General features: G+C 47.3%; 1 protein-coding gene across 1 annotated transcript; it reads right to left on the bottom strand.

Annotated features, from left to right (window-relative positions):
* Nucleotides 1-3,464: 3,464 nt before the first annotated feature.
* Nucleotides 3,465-20,779, bottom strand: batf (basic leucine zipper transcription factor, ATF-like). Its single transcript, XM_072242486.1, has 3 exons — nucleotides 20,506-20,779; nucleotides 16,251-16,355; nucleotides 3,465-5,599 (listed from the first exon to the last, which is right to left on the bottom strand). Exons 1-3 carry the CDS (start codon nucleotides 20,569-20,571, stop codon nucleotides 5,396-5,398), a joined length of 375 nt encoding a protein of 124 aa, XP_072098587.1. The 5' UTR covers nucleotides 20,572-20,779; the 3' UTR covers nucleotides 3,465-5,395.
* Nucleotides 20,780-23,873: the final 3,094 nt, after the last annotated feature.

Raw genomic sequence — 23,873 nt, 5'->3', positions numbered from 1 at the left:
GTTTAAATGGTCCTCAATATCTCTACTATCCATATTCCTATCCAAACTTCTCAAATTTGAAACCAAGCTGATAGGCACCACGTGCTGGCTGCTCATTTCACACTCTTTGACCCTCTGAGTGACGTTGCCCCTCAGTGGAAAAAGCCTGCTAGCATTTACCCCATTTATATCCCTCATTATTTTGTATACCTCTATCAAATCTCCTCTCAAACTTCTGCATTCTAAAGAATATTCTCCTAACCTATTGAATCTTTCCTTATTACTCAGGTCCTTCAGACCTGGCAACATCTTTGTAAATTTTCTCTGCACCCTTTCAACTTTGTTTACATCTTTCCCATAGATAGGTGACTAAAACTGCACACAATACTCCAAGTTAGGCCTCACCAATGTCTTATACAACTTCAACATAAATCCCATCTTCTATACTCAGTACAGATTTATGAAGGCCAATGTGCTAAAAACTTTCTTTATGACCCTATCTACCTATAACGCCACTTTCAATGAATTATGTACTTCCTTTCCCAGATCCCCTTGTTCTACGACACTCCTTGGTGCCCTAACTTTCACATGTAAGACCTACACTGGTTGGTCCTACCAAAGTGCAAAATCTCATACTTGTCCGCATTAAATTCCATCTGCCATTTTTCAGCTGATGAAGATCCGTCTGCAAGTCATGATAGCCTTCCTTGCTGTTAACTACACCTTCAATTTTGGTGTCTTCCACACATTTGCTGATCCAGGTCACCATATTATCTCCCAGATCATTGATATAGATGACAAAATAACAAAGGACACAGCATAGATCTCTGTGGCACACCACGAGTCACAGGCCTCCAGTCAGAGAGGCAATCCTCTACTACAACTCTCAGGATTCTCCCACAAAGCCGATGTCTAATCTAATTTACTACCCCATCCTGAATGTTGAGTGACTGAACCTTCCTGAACAGCCTCCCATGCGGGACTTTGTCAAGTGCCTTACTGAATTCTGTAGACAATATCCACTGCCTTGCCTTTATCCACTTTCCTGGTAACTTCCTTGAAAAACTCCTTAAGACTGGTTAGACATGATAAATCACGCTGACCATCCTTATCTATCCAAATACTTATATATCCGGTCGCTTCAAATACCTTCCAATAACTTTCCCACAACTGATGTCAGATTCACCGGCCTATAATTTCCTGGTTTCTGTTCAGAGCCTTTTTTAAAAAATGGTGGAACAACATCGGCCATCCTCCAATCCTCTGATGCCTCTCCTGTCACTAAGGACATCTTAAATATCTCTGCTTGGGCCCTAGCAATTTCTGCACCTGCCTCCCAAGGGAACACCTCATCAGGCTTTGGGGATTTTACTAGCTTATTTGCCTCAGGGTAGCAAACACCTCCTCCTCTGTAATCTGTACAGAGTCCATGAAGTTGGTGCTGTTTTGCCTCACTTCTATACACTCTGTATCCGTCTCCCAAGCAGATATATAGATAGATAGATAGATAGAGATACTTTATTGATCCCGAGGGAAATTGGGTTTCGTTACAGCTGCACCAACCACGAACATAGCGTAAATATAGCAATACAAAAACCACAAACAATCAAACAACAAAATGCAAACTATGCCAGATGGAAAATAAGTCCAGGTCCAGCCTATTGACTCTGGGTGTCTGACCCTCCACGGGAGGAGCTGCAAGTTCGATGGCCACAGGCAGGAACGACCTCCCGTGCCACCCAGTGTTGTATCTCGGTGGAATATGGCTGGAGTCCAACAGTAAAAAGTTTAATATCTGGTCTACAAACACATTCTTCAATCGTAATATGACCCAGATTGCACCATCTGTTGTTAACCAGAACAGTAAGCACCCAACTCCCTTACGCTTACCGCTCTCAGTGCACTTCCGGTCAGCCCGAACGGTCTGGAAGCCGTCCATGGAGAAGTTTTGATTGGGTATGTCCTCGTGCAGCCCCGTTCCAGTGAAACACATAACACTGCACTCCCGAAATGTTCTCTGACGCCTGGCTAGCGCCGTGAATTCATCCATTTTATTACCCACCAAACTCCTCTTCTCCATAAGTCTCTGTTGTCTCGACCCAGTCCTCTTTCCTCGACTTTGTGATCCCCCTCTGCATCCTCTGTGTGTTTTCCTCCAGATTTCAGCCGGGGTGTCTGCCGCTCTGCTCGCTAAACTGGCCGGCATAAGCACAATCAGCTGATCCCTGGAATAAACAATGCAACCATGCTTCTGCCCTGCTAATGAGACGTGTCAGAATGTAACTACTTCCAGTGCTAAAAACCCAATTAAAACTCTCTCTACCAGCATGTGTTACCGTGAAAAAAAATACAACAAATAACGTAAGTTAAAAAAGTAAGAAGAGAAAAGTAAGACTACTGATCGGAACGGCTGTAACAGGCTGCATGCACGACTGGTGAATGCGCACTAATACAGATACATTTAATATCTCCCCCATCTGTTTTCGCTCCACACATGGATTATCATTCCGGTCGTCCAGAGGGCTAATTTTGTCCCTAGCAATCCTTTTGCTCTTAACATAACTGCAGAATTCTTTAGGATTCCTTCACCTTGTCTGCTAGAGCCACTTCATGCCTTCTTGATTCCTTCCCTAAGTGTTCTCTTGCATTTCGTGCACTCCATAAGCACCCCATTTGTTCCTACTTGCCTACACCTCCTTTTTCTCTTAAGCAGGGCCTCAATATCTTTTGAAAACCAAGGTTTCCTACACCTGTTATTTTTACCTTTTATTCTGACGGGTAGATACAAGCACTGTACTCTCAAAATTTCATTTTTGAAAGCCTCGCACTTTCCAAGTACAGCTTTGCCAGAAAACAGCCTGTCCCAATCCACACTTGTGAGTGTTATTAAACAGGAAAGATTTACAAGGATGTTGCCAGTATTTGAGGGACTGAGTTATGACAGACATTGGGACTTTATTGCTTGCAATATTAAGACCGAGAGGCATATAAAATTGTGTGTGGCACAGATAGTGTTACTCCCGGGAAAAGGAATTCAAAAACTTGAGGTCACAGGTTTAAGGCAAGAAGGGAAAGATTTAAAACGTTTCCAAACAGCGGGTAGTAGGGATACGGAACAAGCTGATTGAGCAGTGGAAGCTACAATGTTGAGCTCCCATTATAGAGGGCAACGAACCATGTGCCAGGAGACGGGGTTAATGCGGGACAGTGCCCACGGGTTAGTATGGAGTGGTTGGGCTGAACGAGCTCGTACTGTGGCCGGAGAGGTGACAGGAGGGAGCTTGGTGAGGACTGATGCGGGTGCCTCACCATTCTACGGAGTGGGGGAAAGCCAAGCATCTAACAGTGGGCAAGCTGGTGGAGATCATTTGATCCCTCCACTGTTACTGACCTCTCTGCCTCATCCCAGCTGTACTCTGGGCACTGACAGAGCTGGCTGCTGAATCCCCACACATCCACCCCCACACCCACCCACCCCCACCCACGGCCGCTTCCCTCTGCAAGGAGGGGACCCTGCTTTCTGTGGAGTAGGTGGGGCCCACAATTCCCCCCATACAGTTCCCACTGCCCCAACACAGTACAGCTGGAACCAGCTCTATCATCACATTTTATTATCAAAAATAAACTGCAGACCAGTCACTGAGCCAAGTTGTTTGTGGGACAGAATGCTCCATACTCCACTACAGTCAGATTGCTTTGTGGTGTCACACGTTCTCCCAGACATATGCCAACCCAGGCAGCAGGTCAGGCCAGGCCAGCACCCGTGTCCCATTCCCACACGGTGAACACTGCTGTGTAGTGTGACTGACACGGTGCGGTGTATTGTCCGGGACACAGCATTGCAGAGAGCCAGTGTAGAACAGATTCGCGAGGGCTGCAGCGGAGGTAGAGAAAGCGGTTTGTTCCCCAGGGAAGCACCGGACCAGGTAAAACGCTAACAGCTCACACCGGAAATCTGAGACAAGGACCAGCACAGATGGCCTGTTCTTCACCCTGCAGGTACTGAACCAGGCCCCGATAGTGTGCGTAAATCTGTACAAGTCACCACTCAGGCTGGGCTCAGGCGTGGGCAGAGAGCTTACTGTGGCAGGTGAGTTTTCGCACTGAGGACGGGTGATCCAGACTTCTGGGAGATGAAATGGCAGTGTAACAGGTGTGAAGAATTAGTTCGCATAGCCGGACTGCTGGAGGTTCAGCAACTTGTAGAACGAGTAGAGGGGAGTTTCACGCGGTGTCAGGAACTCTCTGCTGAAGGTGTGAGCAGCAGAAATTCTCAACACATTGAGACACAAGTGAGAGGCCACGAGGGGCAGTGAGTGAGTGAGAGGCCACGAGGGGCAGTGAGTGAGTGAGAAGTGGTGAGGCTCAGAGACCCCATGTCTGTGAGTCTAGGCCGAGGACTGGGGTTGGGGGCCTGACGTTTTTGTTGAGTTGGTGATTGGAAAAGGCTTTGTTCTGATGTTTTTGTTTAGTTGCTGCTGTTGCTGTTTGTGTTGTTCTGTCAAGCATTGTGGGAACGCTGCTTGGTGCTGGCAGCATGGTGACACGGTGGACACATTCGGGACATGTAGGTTGTCAATGGAAACGACACATTTCACGCTGTGTTTTAATGTACATGCAATAAATAAATGAATCAATCAGCTGGAGAAATGGCGGACAGGTCAGAGGAAGGGAAACCTTGCTGTAGTCATCTGAACATTCCAGCAGGTGGCAGCAGAGCTCAAGGCTAGAGAGGCAGCTTTCAGGCTGCAGAACTGCAGCAGGTGGCCCAGGCCCTGGCCCTAGAGCAGGAGATACTGACACCCCAGGGTCTTTCCACCATCTCCAGCTCATCAACGTGAAAGTCTGGTGAAGTGTAAAACCTCTCAGGCAGCCCAATATCATGTAGGGCAAAGCAGCAATCTGACGTCCACTCCATCCATCGCCAGAACAAGAACAGGACCTAGCCCAGACCAAGCCAGAAGGGACTTCTAGACAGAACAATTATAAACAGAAAATAGTGTAAAATTACAATCAGAATGATGTAAAAGAGGAACGAGTTACTTAGTATCTTCAGTATTTCTGTGATTTGTTTCAGATTTCCAGCATCTGCAGTGTAGGTTTTGTAGACCTGGCCCTGTGTCCACGCAGGTGAATGAAGAATGGTTCACGAGTACACAGCACTCCTCCCATGTTACCCATGCAAGGTCTGCAATAAATAGTTGTATTGTGGCCCTGAGAGCTGGGACCCCCTGCTTGTAGTGCCCGTGGCTATCCACACCGCAGCAATATGCCGATACTTAGTCTATGAAGGGAAGGCTGCTCCCAATCCTCTGTTGGTCCCCCCACACTCTTGCCCCATCTGGCAGTGAGGACAGACAGGTCGAGTTCCAGAGAAGGGTGCAGTGAGACCCTTTGCTGCCAGTCCAAACCCATCTCAGAGGTGGAGACGCGCCGGTGTGCTGCAGTGGGATTGTGGCAAGCTGTGTGGGGCAAAGGGCATCTCCTCACTCGACGAGTTCAGTGCTGGACACAGGCTTTCGTGGCTCTTCAGTACTGAGCTGAAGTAGTTGAGCTCCTCATTCAGCAGTGCGATCTCCTTCCTCAGGGCCACGTTCTCTCTCTCCAAATGCTCGCTCTCCTGCAGACAAGAATAAAAGCACCCAGATCACATCAGGGTTAGAGAAAATGCAAGAACACAACTAATAGACCATTCATCCCATTGTGGCCGCGGTACCAATCATTGACTGATCTTTCCTCACCAACTTCATATCCCTCAGTCTCCTTAATATCCAGGAATGACCCATCTGCCTTGATTAAGGATAGTCAGCAAGGCTTGGTGAGGGGCAGGTCATGCCTCATGAGCCTGATTGAGCTCTTTGAGGATGGACAAAGCATATTGGTGAAGGTAGAGCAGTGGATGTGGTTCTTATAGATTTTAGTAAGGTGCTTGATAAGGCTCCCATGGTAGGTTCATTCGGAAAGTCAGGAGGCACGTGACCCAGAAAACCTCGGCCGTGTGGATTCAGAATTAGCTCGGCAGACAGAGGGAGTAGATGGAGTGTATTCTACCTGGAGGTCAGCGACCACTGGTGCTCCACAGGGATCTGTTCTGTGACTCTTGTTTTAATATGATTGGAGGAAAGCAGAGGGAGATTGTCAGAGGCTTTTTTTACACACAGATAGTGATGGCTGCATGGAGCACACTGCTAGAGGTGATGGTAGAGGCAGATACATTAGGGATATTTCAGGGACTCTTAGGCAAATGGATGAAAGAAAAATGGAGGACAACATGGGAGGGGAGGGTTAGATTGATCATAGAGCAGGAGGAAACGTTGGCACAATATCGTGGCATAACGTCCTATGTTTTACATGTCCATGACCAAGTCTCCACTTTCCCAGGGGAAAAACTCCAAAGATTCTCTATCCTGGGTAAAGATATCCCTCCCCTCACTCTGAGAAACAGAACAGAACAGCACAAGACAGGCTATTTAGCCCAAAATGTTGTGAAAACTCCCAAACACTAATCCCTTCGATCTACAACATGTCCATATCCCTCCATCTTCCTTACATCCATGTGCCTATCCAAATGTTTTTTAAAAAGCCTCCAATGTATTTGCCTCTATCACGTACCAGGCCGCGCATTCCAGGCATTCAGCACTCTCTGAGTAAAAAACACTTACCCCTCACATTCCCCTGAGCCCATCTTTCCCACCTTCAATGCATGCCCTCTGGTATTAGACAACTCAAGATACTCTCAGTCCACTCACAACCTCGTAAACCTCCAACTGACCTCCCCTCAGCCTCCGACACTCCGGAGAAAACAACCCAGGTTTATCCAGCACACGCTCTCTAAACCAGGCATCCTGATAAACCTCTTCTGCACCTTCTTCCCATAGTGCGGCCTAACCAGAGTTTTAGAAAGTTGCATCATAACCTCTTGACCTTTGAACTCAATGCCTTAACTAATAAAAGCAAGCGTTCGGTAAGCCTTCTTAACCGTATCGAACTGTGTAGCCACTTTCAAGGAGTTATGAACTTGGATCCCAAGATCTCTCTTCTTGGCCACTCTGTTAGGGACCTTGTCCTTAAATGTGTACTGTCTCCTTGCATTTGCCCTACAAAGGTGCAGCTTCTCATATTCATCTGGGTTAAACTCCATCTACCATTTCTCTGGCCTTATCTACAACTGATCTGTATCGTACTGTGTTCTTTGCCAGTCTTCTACACTTTCCATGACTCCACCAATCTTGATATAATCTGCAAACTTACTAACCTACTCATCCACATTTTCATAAGACCATAACATATAGGAGCAGAATTAGGCCATTTGGCCCATCAAATCTGCTCCAAAATTTAATCTTGGCTGATTCAATTTTCCCTCAGCCTCAATTTCCTGCCTTCTGCCTGTATCCCTTCATGCCCTGACCAATCAGGAATCTATCAACCTCTGTCTTAAATATACATAAAGACTTGGCCTCCATAGCTGTCTGTGACAAAGAATTCCACAGATTCACCATTCTCTGACTAAAGAAATTCCTGCTCATCTCTGTTCTAAAATGACACCCCTTATTCTGAGGCCGTGTCCTTTGGTCTTAGACTCTCCACCACAGGGAACATCCTCTCCACATCCAGGTCTTTTATATACATCAGAAACAGCAGAGGTCCCAGCAGGGGTCCTAGCGGAACACCACTAATTACACACCTCCAGCTCGAATAACTCTCTTCAACCACTACCCAGTCTCCTATGCCCAAGCCAGTTCTGAGTCCAACCAGCCAGCTCACCGCACACCCCATGCATCTTGGTCAAGTTGATAAGACATAACCAGCCACGCACAAAACAGTGCTGATTCAGGCCAAGGGTTATTAAATGCTCATATATCCTATCCCTAAGAATTTTCTCAGGCAATTTGCCTACAACTGACGTGAGACTCACTGGTCTATAGTTCCCTAGATTTTCCCTTGTTCCCTTCTTAAGTAGAGGCACAACATTAGCCACTCGCCAATCCTCCAGGACCTCGCCTGTGGCTAGAAAGGACATGGGGATACTGGTTAAGGTCCCAGAAATCTCGTCTATTCCCTCCTTCCATAACCTGGGGTAAATCCCATCAGGCCCTGGAGACTTACCCACCTTAATACTCATGAGGATGTCCAACACTTCCTCATCCTTAACCTCTAAATGCCCTAAAGTATTTGTACACCAGCACTGATCTCCTGGTCCTCCATGGTAAATACTGAAGAAAGTACTCATTACATACCTCACTCACATTCTCTGCATCCAAGCAAATATTCCCGCCTTTATCCTCAAGTGATCCCACCCTCTCCCTAGTTATCCTCTTGCTCTTGATGTATGTATAAAGTACCTTGGAATCACCTTACTCCTAGTTGACAAGGACTTTTCCTGGTTCCTCCTGGCTCTCCTAATTCCCTTTAGTTCTCTTCTAGATTTATATTCCTCGTGTGCTTTGTTTGATCCTAACTTCCAAAACCTGCTAGACTTTTTCTTTTTTGTCTTGACAAAATTCGTCACCTCCCCGGACACCCCGGGTTTTCTTACCTTTCCATCCCTGACATACCTTTCCTGTACTTTGTGCAATTTATCTTTAAACACCCTCCACATGTCTGATGTGGACTTGCCAGAAAAAAACAGTTCCCAATTAAAACTTCTTGGATTGGGGAGCATGCCTTCTGAGAATAGGTTGAATGAATTTGGCCTTTTCTCCTTGGAGTGACAGAAGATGAGAAGTGACTTGACAGAGGTGTATAAGATGATGAGAGGCATTGATCATGTGGATAGTCAGAGGCTTTTTCCCAGGGCTGAAAAGGTTAACACGAGAGGGCACCGTTTTAAGGTGCTTGGAAGTAGGTACAGAGGAGATGTTGGCGTAATTTTTTCACACAGAGAGTGCTGGATGCGTGGAATGGGCCGCCGGTGGCGGTGGTGGAGGAAGTGGATACAATAGGGTCTTTTAAGAGACTCTTAAGTAGGTTCATGGAGCTTAGAAAAACAGAGGGGTATGCGGTAGGGAAATTCTAGGCAGTTTCTAGAGTAGGTTACATGGTCAACACAACATTGTGGGCTGAAAGGCCTGTAATGTGCTGTAGATTTCTATGTTCTATTATCTATGTTCTTAGTTCCTGCCTAACCCCTGTAATTTGCCCTACTCCATTTTAAAACTCTCACAGGGACTTTATCTATAGCTATCCTCAAAGTTAAGGAGTTGTGGTCACCTGTTCTTCTCCTGGCCAGCTCATTACCCAACACCAGACCCAGTACGGCCCCTCCTCTCATTGGACAGCCCACGTATTTATTTAAGAAACCTTCCTGGATACACTTTACAAATTCTGCCCATCTAAACCCCTTGCACCCCTTCCCACTTTATATTTGGGAAGTTGAAATCCCCCATGGCAATAACCCTATTATTTTTACACATTTCCTTAATCTGATTACATGCCTGTTCCTCAATGTCCCGGTGGCTACTGTGGGCCTCTGCAGTACAATCCCATCGGTGTGATTACACCCTTCCTAGTCCTGAGTCCCACCCAGATGCCTGAGCCCTCCATTACGTCTCCCAAGTGCAGCTGTGATATCGTCCCTGATTAGCCATCCAAAAACATTTTAATCCAAATCATTTATATATGGAGACAGAGGTCCTAATACAGATTCCTGTGGAACACCACTAGTCACAGACTTCCAGCCAGATTGTCCCACTCCCCTCTGCCTTCTATGGGCAGTCAATTCAATTGTATCAACTAAGTCACCATGGATCCCATACACCTGAATAAATCTAACACGCAGAACCTGCCTTACTAAAATCCATCAACTCTCTACCTTCACTCAGAGGGTGGTGAGAGAGGAAGTGGTGGGTGCAGGATCGATTTAGGAGAAGTTCAGGTAGGTACATGGATGGAAGGGGTGTGGAGGACTGTGGTTCAGGTGTAGTCAATGGGACGAGGGACTTTAATAGTTTAGCATGGACAAGATGGGCCGAAGGGCCTGCTTCTGAGCTGAAGTGTTCTATGACTCTATCATTCTATGTAGATTTATCTGCAAACAACTATTCCTAGTCAATTCTCCCTAGCTCCTGTCTGATATCCATTTTAATATTTCCTGTAATGTCCACTCAGCCTTATTCACAGCTGTCATAGGCCTTAAGGAGTTGTGATCACTGTTTCCCAAGTGTTCACCCACTGAAAGGTCAGTCAGCTTAATGGGCTGATTCCCCAGTACAGGATCCAGCAAAGCCTCCCTTTAGCTGGACTCTCTACATACTGCTTCAAGAAACCCTCTTGGACACACCTAAAAAATTCTCCCCCATCCGAATCTTTTGCCCTAAGGATTTCCCAGTCCATGTTGGTGAGGTTGAAGTCAGCCCCAGTGATAACTTTGTTGTTTTTGTTCCTTTCCACGATCTGCTCCTGCATCCCAGTAACTATTTGGGGTCTATAGTATAAACCCATCAGAGTGATGATACCTTTCCCATTTTGGGGTCCTGCCTGTACAGACTCAGTCGATGACCTTTCGATTTCTTACCCTCCAAATGCAGCTGTGATATTGTCCTTGACTGCTAATGTATCCCTCCCCACTCTTTAAACCACTGAAACCCTCGAACATTAAGACCATTGACCCATCAAGTCTGCTCTACAATTTCATCATGACTGACACAATTTTCCTTTCAGCTCCAATCTCCTGCCTTCTCCCAATACCCCTTCCTATCCTAAAAATCAAGAATCTATCAACCTCTGCCTTAAAAATGCATAAAGACTTGGCCTCCACAGCTGCCTGTGGCAAAGAATTCCACAAATTCATCACTCTCTAGCTAAAGAAATTCCTCCTCATCTGCATTCTAAAAGAATGCCCTTCTATTCTGAAGCTGTGTCCTCTGGTCTTAGACTCTCCCACCACTGGAAACATCCTCTTCATATCCACTCTGTCAAGGCCTTTCATGATTCGATAGGTTTCAATGAGGTCACCCCTCATTCTTCTGAATTCCAGTGAATACAGGCCCAGAGCCATCAGACACCCTTCATATGACCATCCTGAAATCATTTTCATGAACCTCCTTTCAAACCTCTCCAGTTTCAGCACATTCTTTCTAAGATAAGGTGCCCAAGCCCTCTCACAATACTCCAAATGAGGCTTCACCAGAGTTTTATAAAGTTTCAAAATTACATCCTCGCTTTTATATCCCAGTCCTCTTGAAATAAATGCCAACATACTCTGCTATTTAGGAAGGGTGGGAGGCAGCAGAAAGGGAACTATAGACCTGTTAGCCTGGCATCAGTGGTTGGGAAGTTGTTGGAATCGATTGTTAAGGATGAGATTACGTAGTACCTGGAGGCACATAACAAGATTGGCCAAAGCCAGCATGGTTACCGGAAAGGAAAATCCTGTCTGACAAACCTACTGTAATTCTTTGAGGAAATTACAAGCAGGATAAACAAAGGAGATGCAGTAGACGTGATGTACTTGGATTTTCAGAAGGCCTTTAACAAAGTGCCATACATTTGGCTGCTTAGCAAGATAAGATCCCATGGAATTACAGGGGAGTTACTAGCATGGGTGGAGCATTGGCTGATTGGCAGAAAACAGAGAGTGGGAATAAAGGGTTCCTATTCTGGCTGGCTGCTGGTTACCAGTGGAGTTCCACAGGGGTCAGTGATAGGACCACTGCTTTTTACTATGTATGTCAATGATTTGGACGATGATATTAATGGATTTGTGGCTAAATTTGCCAATGATACAAAGATAGGCGAAGGAGTGGGTAGTGTTGAGGAAACAGAGAGCCTGCAGAGAGACTTAGATAGTTTAGGGGAATGGGCAAAGAAGTAGCAAATGAAATACAATACAATACAGTGGTCATGCACTTTGGTGGAAGAAGTAAACGGGCAGACTATTATTTAGATGGGGAGAGAATTCAAAATGCAGAGATGCAAGGGGACTTGGGAGTCCTTGTGCAAGATACCCTAAAGGTTAACCTGCAGGTTGAGTCAGTTGTGAAGAAGGCAAATGCAATGTTGGCATTCATTTCTAGAGGTATAGAATATAACCCCAAGGCATTCTACAAGTATGTGAAGAACAAGGGGATAAGACGTGAGAGAATAGGACCAACCAAGTGTGACGGTGGAAAAGTGTGTATGGAACCGGAGGAGATAGCAGAGGTTGTTAATGTACTTCGTCTCAGTATTCACTATGGAAAACGATCTTAGCGATTGTAGGGATGACTTACAGCAGACTGAAAAGCTTGAGCATGTAGATATTAAGGAAGAGGATGTGCTGGAGCTTTTGGAAAGCATCAGGTTGGATAAGTCACCAGGACTGGATGAGATGTACCCCAGGCTACTGTGGGAGGTGAGAAAGGAGATTGCTGAGCCTCTGGCGATGATCATTGCATCAATAGGGATGGGAGAGGTTCTGGAGGATTGGAGGGTTGTGGATGTTGTTCCATTATTCAAGAAAGGGAATAAAGATAGCCCAGGAAATTATAGACTAGTGAATCTTACCTCAGTGGTTGGTAAATTGATGGAGAGATCCTGAGAGGCAGGATTTATGAACATCTGGAGAGGTATAATATGATTAGGAATAGTCAGCATGGCTTTGTCAAAGGCAGGTCGTGCCTTACGAGCCTGATTGAATTTTTTGAGGATGTTTCTAAACACATTGATGAAGGTAGAGTAGCAGATGTAGTGTAATGGATTTCAGCAAGGCATTTGCTAAGGTACCCCATGCAAGGCTTATTGAGAAAGTAAGGAGACATGGGATCCAAAGGGACATTGCTTTGTGGATCCAGAACTGGCTTGCCCACAGAAAGCAAAGAGTGGTTGTGGACAGGTCATATTCTGCATGGAGGTCGGTGACCAGTGGTGTGCCTCAGGGATCTGTTCTGGGACCCTTACTCTTTGTGATTTTCATAAATGACTTAGATGAAGTGGAGGGATGGGTTAGTAAATTTTCTGATGACACAAAGGTTGGAGGTGTTGTGGATAGTGTGGAGGGCTGTCAGAGGTTACAGCGGGACATTGACAGGATGCAAAACTGGGCTGAGAAATGGCAGATGAAGTTCAATCCAGATAAGTGTGAAGTGGTTCATTTTGGTGGGTCAAATATGATGGCAGAATATAGTACTAATGGTAAGACTCTTGGCAGTGTGGAGGATCAGAGGGATCTTGGGGTCTGAGTCCATAGGACACTCAAAGCTTCTGCGCAGGTTAACTCTGTGGTTAGGAGAGCATACGGTGCATTGGCCTTCATCAATCGTGGGATTGAGTTTAGGAGCCCAGAGGTAATGTTACAGCTATATAGGACCCTGGTCAGTCCCCACTTAAGAGTACTGTGCTCAGTTCTGGTCGCCTCACTACAGGAAGGATGTGGAAACCATAGAAAGGATGCAGAGGTGATTTACCAGGATGTTGCCTGGATTGGGGAGCATGCCTTATGAGAATAGGTTGAGTGAACTTAGCCTTTTCTCCTTCGAATGACGGAGGATGAGAGGTGACTTGATAGAGGTGTATAAGATGATGAGAGGCATTGATCGTGTGGATAGTCAGAGGCTTTTTCCCAGGGCTGGAATGGCTAACACGAGAGGGCATCATTTTCAGGTGCTTGGAAGTAGGTACAGAGGAGATGTCGGGGTAAGTTTATTACGCAGAGGGTGGTGAGTGCATGGAATGGGCTGCCGGCAATGGTGGTGGAGACTGATATGATAGGGTCTTTTAAGAGGCTCCTGGATAGGCACATACAGCTTAGAAAAATAGAGGGTTATGGGTAACCCTAGGTAGTTTCTAAGGTAAGGACATGTTCGGCACAGCTTTGTGGGCTGAAGGGTCTGTATTGTGCTGTAGGTTTTCGATGTTTCTATAAGAGCAGGGATGTGATGTTGAGGCTCTATAAGGCACTCGTGAGACCACATTTGGAATGTAGTGTGCAGTTTTGGGCTCCTTATTTTAGAAAGGATATACTGACATTGGAGAGGGTTCAGAGAAGATTCACAACAGTGATTCCAGGAATGAAAGGGTTACCATATGAGGAACATATGAGAAGTTCAGGAGAATGAGGAGAGATCTCATAGAAACATTCTGAATGTTAAAAGGCCTGAACAGATTAGATATGGCAGAGTTATTTTCCCTAGTAGGGGATCCAAGGACAAGAGGGCACGACTTCAGGATTGAAGGACGTCCATTTAGAACTGAAATGCAAAGAAATTACTTTAGTCAGAGGGTGGTAAATCTGTGGAATTTGTTTCCGTGAGCGGCTGTGAAGGCCAAGCCATTCGGTGTATTTAAGGCAGAGATAGATAGGATCTTGATTAGTCAGGGCATCAAAGGGTATGGGGTGAAGGCAGGAGAGTGAGGATGACTGGAAGAATTGGATAAGTCCCATGATTGAATGGTGGAGCAGACTCAATGGACCAAATGGCCAACTTCTGCTCCTATACCTTATGGTCTACCGTCTAACATTGCAATTGCCTTCCTCACCACAGACTCAGTCTGAAAACGAACCTTTAGGGAATCGTGCACAAGGTTTCCCAAGTCCCTTTACACTTAAGATTTTATATTTTCTCTCCATTTAGAAAACAGTCAACCCTTAATTTCTTCTACCAAAGTGCACGACCACACACTTCCCGACACTGTATTCCACCTGTCACCTCTTTGCCCATTCTCCTAATCTGTCTAATCCTTCTGTAGCCTCTCTACTTCCTCAAAACTACCTGCCCCTCCACCTGTCTTCATATCATCTGCAAACTTATCAATAAAGCCATTGATTCTATCAGCCAAATCATTGATGTATAACGTAAAAAGAATCAATCCCAACACAGACCCCTGTGGAACACCACTAGTCTCTGGCAGCCAGCCAGAAAAGGCTCCTTTCATTCCCACTCTTTGCCTCCTGCTGATCAGCCACTCCTTCGTCCATGCTGGAATCTTTCCTGTAATACACGGGCTCGTAGCTTGTTAAGCAGACTTGTATGTGGCACCTTGTCTAAGGCCTTCTGAAAATCCAAGAATACAACATCAACTAATTCTTCTTTGTCTATCTTGCTTGTTATTTCTTCAAAGAATTCCAATAGATTCGTCAGGCAAGACTTTCCCCTGAAGAAACCATGCTGACTATGGCCTATTCTATCATGTGCCTCCAAGTTCTCTGAGGCCTTATAATCAACAACATCTTCTCAACCACTGAGGTCACACTAGTCCAGACTCTCTCTCATCCAGGTCTCTGTAATGGCCACAATGTCATAGTTCCATGTACTGATTCATATCCCAAGTTCATTGTGCTTACTCCTAATCCTCCTCGCGTTAAAACAAACACATCTCAAAGCACCTGTCACGGTGCTTATACCCTTGAGCTCCAATAGTGCTGCTGCTCAGACCTTCAGTCCCTCCATTCTGGGACCAGTCCCAATCTATTTAAAACCCTCCCGGCTAGCACTGGCAGGGTATTGGTTCCCCTCCAGTTAAGGTGTGACAGTCTCTTTTCTGAAAACCCACACTCAACGTTTCAGGAACACTGCCATCAGATTGTTGAGTGGACAATGAGCCCATGTACACTACCTTGCACGCTTTGCTCTCTTTCTGCACTACTTACTCGAAATAAATAGACTTCTTACTGTAATTTATAGTTGTTTTATTATGTATTACATTGTACTGCTGCAACAAAGCAACACATTTCATGACCTACATCAGAGATATTTAATCTGACTCTGATTGCACAGGTCACACCTGCCCCAGAAGAAGTCACAATGAGTCGGAAACATGACATTTATTCCCCTCCAAACCTGCTGAGTTTCTCAGCATTTTGTATGCATTACTCTAGATTTCCAACATCTGCAGAATCTCCTGTCTATCATTTACTGCCCTTGAGGTCCTGCTTTTTCATTTTCCACCCCCCAGCTCCCTAATTCACTGCTTTTTGATTTTTCCCCCCCGCTCCCTAATTCACAACACAGCAACTCATCCTTCTTTCCACGTACATTACTGGTACCAATAGGCATGACCCCCTCTGCTCCACACCCTTACCCTCCAGAATGCTTTAATTTCCCAGTGTTGCCCCTCCAGGGGTGGTCAATGCACCTCAACCCTTCTGAAAGCTGAGGCAGAAGCCTTGCCCTGAAATGTCGTCCTGTCCTCTTCCTCCACAGAAGGTGCATTGCCGACAGGCTCTTTGCTTTGTACAGGAAGTGAATTTTCTCACTGTTCAAATGGGCAGCATTGTCTCTCCCCCACCCCATCTCCAGCAGCACGAACCCCGCATCCTGCCTCTCCCCAACAGGGCTGTGGTCCATCCCCCTCACCTGGTGCAAGGTGTCAGCCTTCTGGGTCTGCCTTTGTCGGCTTTTCTGGGCCGCCAGGCGATTCTTCTCCCGTCTCAGAACTTTCTTTGTTTCCTCAATGTTTTCCTGCAACAGATGTGAGAGTGAGAGGGGTGGAGAGTTTGGGGCAGGACAGGCATGTAAGGAAGCTGTATCCTTGAGGGGGAGAGAGAGGAGCGAGTGACTTGAGGGGGGGAGAGGAGGGAGGGAGCATGATGGAGAGGCGGGGGAAGAGTGGTTTAGAGGGGTGGAGGTAACCAGCAAGAGTTGAACCCCAGGCTGAGGTTGTGTCTCCCTGCTGCCTCTGGGCAGAGCTTGTGGAGGAGCCCAAATGGGATGTCACATCCACAATGATTTGGGAGGTGGGGGAAAGGGGCTGGCTGGAGATGGACACACTGTGTGGACTGCTGCCCACCGTCTCCCCTACATACTCATCAGCAACCTCTGGCCTGAGAGGGGTCATGGCTTTCTCCATGATCAGCTGCACAGGTAGTTCGGAGTGACAGTGACCCCATCGATGCCTCTCTGTGCATGTCACAACCCCCTAGGTTTTCAGGTCTGCAGTGAACCCCACACTGTTCCAGGAGATGAGTCCTGCTGGCTTCTGGGTGGGCGGGGGGGGGGGTCTACATTCATTTCAGCTCCATTTCCCCTCCCAAATTGGCACCAAACCCTCAGCCACAGATAATGGGGGTCATGGATACTCTGAGATAAGACAGAGGAGCAGAATTGGGCTATTTGGCCCAGCAAGTCTTCTCTGCCATTCCATCATGACTGATCCATGTCCATGTCCCTCTCAACCCTATTTTCCTGCCTTCTTCCCGTAATCTTTGACAGGATGACTAATCAAGAAACTGTCAACCTTCGCTTTGTACATAGTATATCCAATGTCTTGGCCTCCACAATCTTTTGGGAATTCTGCACAAAGAATCTCTAGTCCCTTTGCATCTTGGATTTTTGAATTTTCTCCCCAGTTAAAAAATAGTCTATGCTTTTATTCCTTCTTCCAAAGTGCGTGACCGTACATTTCCCGACAGCGTATTCCACCTACCATTTCTTTGCCCATTCTCCCAATCAGAACCTGTCCAAGTCCTTCTGCAACCTCCCTGCTCCCAGCTCCTCCACGTATCTTTGTATCGTCCACAAAGCTATCAATTTCATCATCCAAATCATTGATATACAATGTAGAAAGAAGTGGTCCCAACACCAACCCCTGTGGAACATCACTAGTCACTGGCTGTCAGTCAGAAAAGGCTCCCTTTATTCCCACTCGCTGCCTGATTCACTGATTCTCTGATTCTCCTTTGTCTATCCGGCTTGTTATTCCAACAGGTTTGTCAGGCAAGATTTTCCCTTAAGTAAACCATGCTGACTTCGGCCTAGTTTATCATGTGCCCCCAAGTATCCCAAAAGCTCGTCCTTACCAATCGACTTTAACACCTTCCCAACCACTGAAGTCAGGCTAACTGGCCTACAGTTTCCTTTCTTCTGCCCACTCCTTTCTTGAAGAATGGAGTGACATATGCAATTTTCCAGTTCTCCGAAACCATTCAAGAATCCAGTTATTCTTGAAAGATCATTACTAGTGCCTCCACAATCTCTTCAGCCACCTCTTTCAGCCACCCTGGGGTGTAGTCCATCTGGTCCAGGTGACTTATCTACCTTTAGACCTTTCAGTTTCCCAAGGAACTTCTCCTTAGTAATAGCAACTGCACTCACTTCTGCCTCGTGACACTCTCGAACTTCTGGCAAACTGCCAGTGTCTTCAGTGAAGACTGATGCAAAATACTTATTCAGTTCATCTACCATTTCTTTATCCCTGATTATTACCTCCCCAGCATTGTTTTTCAGCAGTCTGATATTCTCAACTCTCTTTTCCTCTTGATATATCTGAAAAAAAAACTTTTGGTATCCTCTCAGATATTATTGGCGAGCTTACCTTCACATTTCTCGCCTGATGGTTTTTTTCAGTTGTTTTCTGTTAGTTTTTAAAGTTTCCCAGTCCTCTAACTTCCCAATCATTTTTGCTCCGTTACATGCACACTCTTTTGCTTTTATATTGGTTTTGCTTTCCCTTGTCAGCCATGCCTTTAGAATGTTTCTTCTTTGGGATGTAGCTATCCTGTGCCTTCCAAATTGCTCCTAGAAACTCCAGCCATTACTGCTCAGATGTCATCCCTGCTAGTGTTCCCTTCCAATCAACTTTGGCCAGCTCCTCTTTTGGGCCTCTGTAACTGCCTTTGCTTCACTGCAATACTGATACAAACAACCAGCTTCTCCTTAAATTTCAGGGTGAATTCTATCATGTTATCATCACTGTCCGCTTTACTTTCAGCTCCCTAATCAAATCTGGTTCATTACACAACACCCAATTCAGAATAACTAGTGGGTTCAACCACGAGCTGTTCTAAAAAGCCATCTCCTAGGCATTCTATAAATTCCCTCTCTTGGGATCCAAAACCAAACTGATTTTCCCCAATCTACCTGCATATTGAAATTCCCCATGACTACCATAACATTGCCCTTTTGACATGCATTTTCCATTATAATTTGTAGTCCCCAACCTGGTTACTGTTCAGAGGCCTCTGGTGGAAAGCTAGCACACAAAATGGACCGCATGGTCTCCGGCACTCTAACTATTCCACAAATTGGCATTTGAGCTTATCTGCTTCTATATTCCCCCATCACTCAACCCTCATTCTATATTCCCCTTCACTCTCCCCTCGTACCCCTCCCCTCCTTCCCGAAGGTGAGGGAGGGGAAGGAAGCTGGGAGAGGTCGGGTGGGTGGAGGAGGTAGGAAGGTGGGAGGTGATAGGTGGAAAAGGAAAGAGAATCTAATAGGAGAAGAGAGTGGGCCACAGCAGAAGAAAGCAGGAGCACCAGGGGAGGTGAGAAGATATGGCGTAAGAGGGGAAACCGGAGTCGGCACTGGAAAAGGGAGGGGGGAGAGAGAAAACAGGAAGCTGGAGAAATCGATGCTCATGCCATCAGGTTGGAGGCTGCACAGGTGGAATATGAGGTGTTACTTCTCAGACCCGAGTGTAGCCTCACGGTGACAGTATTGGACCCCTCAAATCTTTCTTATCCATGTACCTGTTAATGTGAGAGAGTGTGAATGTGTGTGAGTGTGCGTGAGTATTCTCAACTCCACTGTCCCACCGAAGGCTGCTGACCCGTCAGGGGTCCGGTCTCTCCCCACACCCCTCTCCCGCCGGGAATCTGGTCTCTCTGCCCTGCCTCCCCCCCCCACCCCCCCCCCCCCGCTGGGTGTTCCAGCTATAAGAGAACAGTACAGCCCTTCGGCCCACAATGCTGTGCTGAACCAATTAAATTAAATTAATATCCATATAGCCAACTGAACTACACAATGTCCCTAGCCCTCCATTTTCCTCACCTATCACAACATCTCTTCTCCCGGGTATTTGCCTCGAACAGGACCCCCGGCAGCGCGTTCCAGGCACCTCACTACTTCCCTCTTACATCTCCTTTCAAATTGCCGCCTCTCGGTTTAAATACTCGCCCTCTGGTATTCGCCATTTCAACCCTGGGGAAAGGATACTCCATCCCTGCCCCTCTACCAGATCTCTCCGGCCTCCGCCGCTGCGGAGGGTTCTCGAAACATGGGGCAATGGTTCGAGCCGAAGCCCTTCAGCGTTTCCCGCTGCCTGACTCGCTCAGTTCCTCGCACACTCTCTGCCAGTTCTCCCTTCCCTCCGGCCCACGTGTGGTAGCCCCACGTTACTCAGTAATGCGTGACTGCACACATCTCGCAGACGGGAACCCCGCGTCCCCGTCTCCCGGTCTCCCCGTCCAGCGCGCACAGCTCCCTGCCTGCCCCGGCCGCTGCGGCTGGCTCCCGCTCCCGGATGAGTCCAGCGGAGGTGGAAGCGTTTCTCGTTCCCCTCCATACAGGCTGCTTTCCCCAGCATTGAGCGCCCACTGTCTCCGGCTCGAATGGGGCACGGAGCGGGGCAGGGGCAGGGGCAGGGCAGCAAACCGGGCGGAGAAGTGAGGAGGGACCGGGACGGGGACGGAGTCGGGGTCGGGGTGCAGGCTGCTTGAGAGAGGGTCGGCGTGCGGGTGTGAGCTGTCCCAAGTCGGGTTCGTGTTTGGGTGCTGATATCCCGCGTTGGGACCGGGCTTCCCGGAATGGGTGCGGGTCCGATCGGGTGGTATGGGAGCAGGACAAGGATGGACGTGGCTCCGGACCGGGTTGCCTGGGGCGAGTACGGTACCTGTTTGCCGGACGCCGGCCGGTAATGACTGTAACCCGAGTCGCTGCTGTCGGAGTCCTGCGCCATCGCCGTTGCTCCGCTTGCCGTTGCTCATCGCTCACTTTTCTAACGACGGACAAACCATTTCTCGTAAAAAAAAGCGCGGCCCCGCTTGGACTGGAATCCACGTGATTGTGGCGGAAACTGTGTCAGATCGCGGCTGGGAACCGACTAAGCAAAAGCCCAGCAAAAATCCCGCGGTGACAGCGCGGGGGCGGCGCAGAAACTGGGCCCGGGACAGATTCTCTTTCCCACCGCACTCCACCGGGAATCCGGCTGTCAATTCCCCACCTCCCTCCCAAATCCGCTCAACCCATTCCACATCCCTACCAACCCCGGAACCCCGTCAGTCCCAATCTCCCCCCATTCCCTCAAAGTTAACTTCGGTGGTAGGGAAGGCATATGCAATGTTAGCATTCATTTCCAGGGGACTAGAGTTTAAAAGCAAGGATGTAATGTTGAGTTTTTATGAGGCATCAGGCTGAGCTTGCAGTATTGTGATCAGTTTGGGGCTCCGTATTTCAGAAGCGTTGTGCTGGCGAGAACGATCCCAGGAATGAAAGGGTTATTATCTGAGGGGCGTTTGACGGCTCTGCGCTTTCGCTGGAGTTTGGCAGAATGGGCGGGGCGGGGGAGAGGGGGAATCTCGGTGGAACCTTTACAATATTGAAAGGCCTCGCTAGAGTGGATTTTCCCGTAGTGGTTGAGTCTTCCACAGCCTCAGAATGGAGGCACTTCCATGTAGATGATGAGGAATATCTTTAGCCAGAGGGTAGTGAATCTGTGGAATTCGTTGCCACAGATGGCTGTGGAGGCCCAGTCATTGAGTATATTTAAAGCAGAGGTTGATAGGTTAAGGGTGTCAAAGGATACAGGGAGAAGACAGGAGAATGGGGTTGAGGGGAATAATAAATGGCCAAGACGACTCAGTGGGACATATGGCCTAATCTTGCTCCTGTGCCTTACGATGTGGTTGGTCTATCCCCCTTCCATGACTGGTCAGCCCATCTCCACCCCCACCCCAAGGGGATGCAGACATTCACCCCAGGCCCACTCACCTCAGGAATGGAAGATATCAGTGCAGGACAGTGGTGCTGAGGTACACATAGGCACAGTCTCTTCCTTTGGTCCAGACTTCTATCAGTGCAGTGGTCAACAGTCCCAGCCTCTGGGTCAATCGCCCCTGTCTCAAGGTCAATGGCAGACCCAGACACTACAGATGAACGAGGTCCCTCATAGGAGACTCATCCAGAAGGTTAAGATGCATGGGATCCGTAGTGAATTGGCCATTTGGAATCAGGTTTGGCTTGTTCATGGAAGGCTGAGAGCTGTAGCCAAAGGGACTTATTCTGTTTGGAAGTCGGAGAATAGTAGAACATAGAACATAGAACAGTACAGCACAGTACAGGCCCCTCGGCCCACAATATTGTGCCGACCCTCAAACCCTGCCTCCCATATAAGCCCCCACCTTAGATTCCTCCATATACCTGTCTAGTAGTCTCTTAAACTTCACTAGTGTATTTGCCTCCACCACTGACTCAGGCAGTGCATTCCACGCACCAACCGCTCTCTGAGTAAAAAACCTTCCTCTAATATCCCCCTTGAACTTCCCACCCCTTACCTTAAAGCCATGTCCTCTTGTATTGAGCAGTGGTGCCCTGGGGAAGAGGCGCTGGCTATCCACTCTATCTATTCCTCTTATTATCTTGTACACCTCTATCATGTCTCCTCTCACCCTCCTTCTCTCCAAAGAGTAAAGCCCTAGCTCCCTTAATCTCTGATCATAATGCAGGCAGCATCCTGGTAAATCTCCTCCGTACCCTTTCTAATGCTTCCACATCCTTCCTATAGTGAGGTGACCAGAACTGGACACAATACTCCAAGTGTGGCCTAACCAGAGTTTTATAGAGCTGCATCCACAGGGATCTGTTTTGGGACCTGTGCTATTTGTGATGTATATAAATGACCTGGATGAAAATGTAGATGAGTGTACGTTAATATATGTACAGTACATACACTGTATACACAAGACCATAAGACAGAGAAGTAGAATCAGGCCACTTGGCCCATCCAGCCTGCTCCACCCTTTATCTTGAGATTCATCTCCTTACAGGCAGCCACAAAACAAAGAAACATTCAATACTCAGAATCACAACCACAAAGTCAGTCACAGCCAATCCAGGAGCCCATTAGTTTGTTGACTCAGTTCACAAGTAAATCCCACGGAGCAGCAAGCTGAACTCTCGCCCACCCCTCTCCTCTGACCCTGACACCCTGACCTTCTCAATCAAGCCTGGCAATGAAATCGGCCAAACAGCAGGTCTCTCCTTGCTCTTGGAATCTGGCTCTGCCACATCGTTACACTCTCAGACCTGAGACTTGCCACCCCAATTCAGCCCGTACTTGATCTTTTCAGTTTGGCCCAGCGCTGAAACCAGTCAAATATCAGCTTGTTCTTTGCTCTTGGGTCCTGCCTCCTCACCTCACCTCACCTCAGGTCTGCCACTTCGAATCAGCTCCAGCAATGGCCAAATGTTTGCTGTTGGGCCTGGGTTCAGCCCAGACACGCCACACTGCAACCATCCTGCTCCTTTGGGATTTAGTCCACACCCCAAAAACACCAGCTTGTAGAGGCGGTTCAAAAGTTCAGTTCTGAAAGGGAAGTTACAGGTTGCTGATTGCCATGATCGTTTTCCAGGAAAAGTGTGATTAATAAAGTAAATAGTAGTTTTGTTTGCTGCCAGCAAGTTGTCGCTGTGTTTCACCAGCGCCATATTATACCGGGTTTGTAGATGATACAAAGATTGGCGGTGTTGTGGACATGTAAGGATACAGCAGGGTATAGATTCATTGCAGATATGGGCAGAGAAATGGTAGTGGAAGTTTAACCCAGCCAAGTGCCAAGTGGTACGCTGTAAAGAGATGTACAATGCAAATGGCAAGACCACCTTTACTGAGCAGAGCGACCCTGATGTTCATGTGTACAGCTCCATGAAGCTGACTACACAGGTTGATAGGGTAGTGTGGCTTCCTTGCCTTTATTGGTCGAGGAAATGAGTTGAAGAGTCGAGAAGTGAAGTTCAGCTTTATGTCTAATACCAGGGGGCATACAATTAAGGTGAATGAGTAAAGTTCAGAGGAGATGTGGGGTTATATTTTCACAGAATGGGTCGTGGGGGCCTTGAACGTGCTGCTGGGGTGGTCGTGGAGGCAAATACGAGAGACGTGATTAAGAGGCTCTTAAACATGTGAATGTTCAGGGAACAAAGGGATATGGGTGTTGTGCAGCTGAAAGGTTAAGTTCAGTGGTTTTTAATTACTCCTTTAAT

Source organism: Mobula birostris, chromosome 1 (assembly GCF_030028105.1).
Source record: "Mobula birostris isolate sMobBir1 chromosome 1, sMobBir1.hap1, whole genome shotgun sequence".
NCBI classification, from domain to species: Eukaryota; Metazoa; Chordata; class Chondrichthyes; order Myliobatiformes; family Myliobatidae; genus Mobula; species Mobula birostris.
Note: the sequence above shows the minus strand (reverse complement) of the source record. Positions and strands in the feature narration are given on the sequence as shown.

Excerpts from the sequence above, each read along its gene's own strand:
- batf (XM_072242486.1), bottom strand. The coding sequence starts at position 20,571 with ATGGCGCAGGACTCCGACAGCAGCGACTCGGGTTACAGTCATTACCGG. Across the intron at positions 16,356-20,505 it reads GGCCGGCGTCCGGCAAACAG|GAAAACATTGAGGAAACAAA; the intron begins GTACCGTACTCG and ends CATCTGTTGCAG. Across the intron at positions 5,600-16,250 it reads AGGCTGACACCTTGCACCAG|GAGAGCGAGCATTTGGAGAG; the intron begins GTGAGGGGGATG and ends TCTTGTCTGCAG.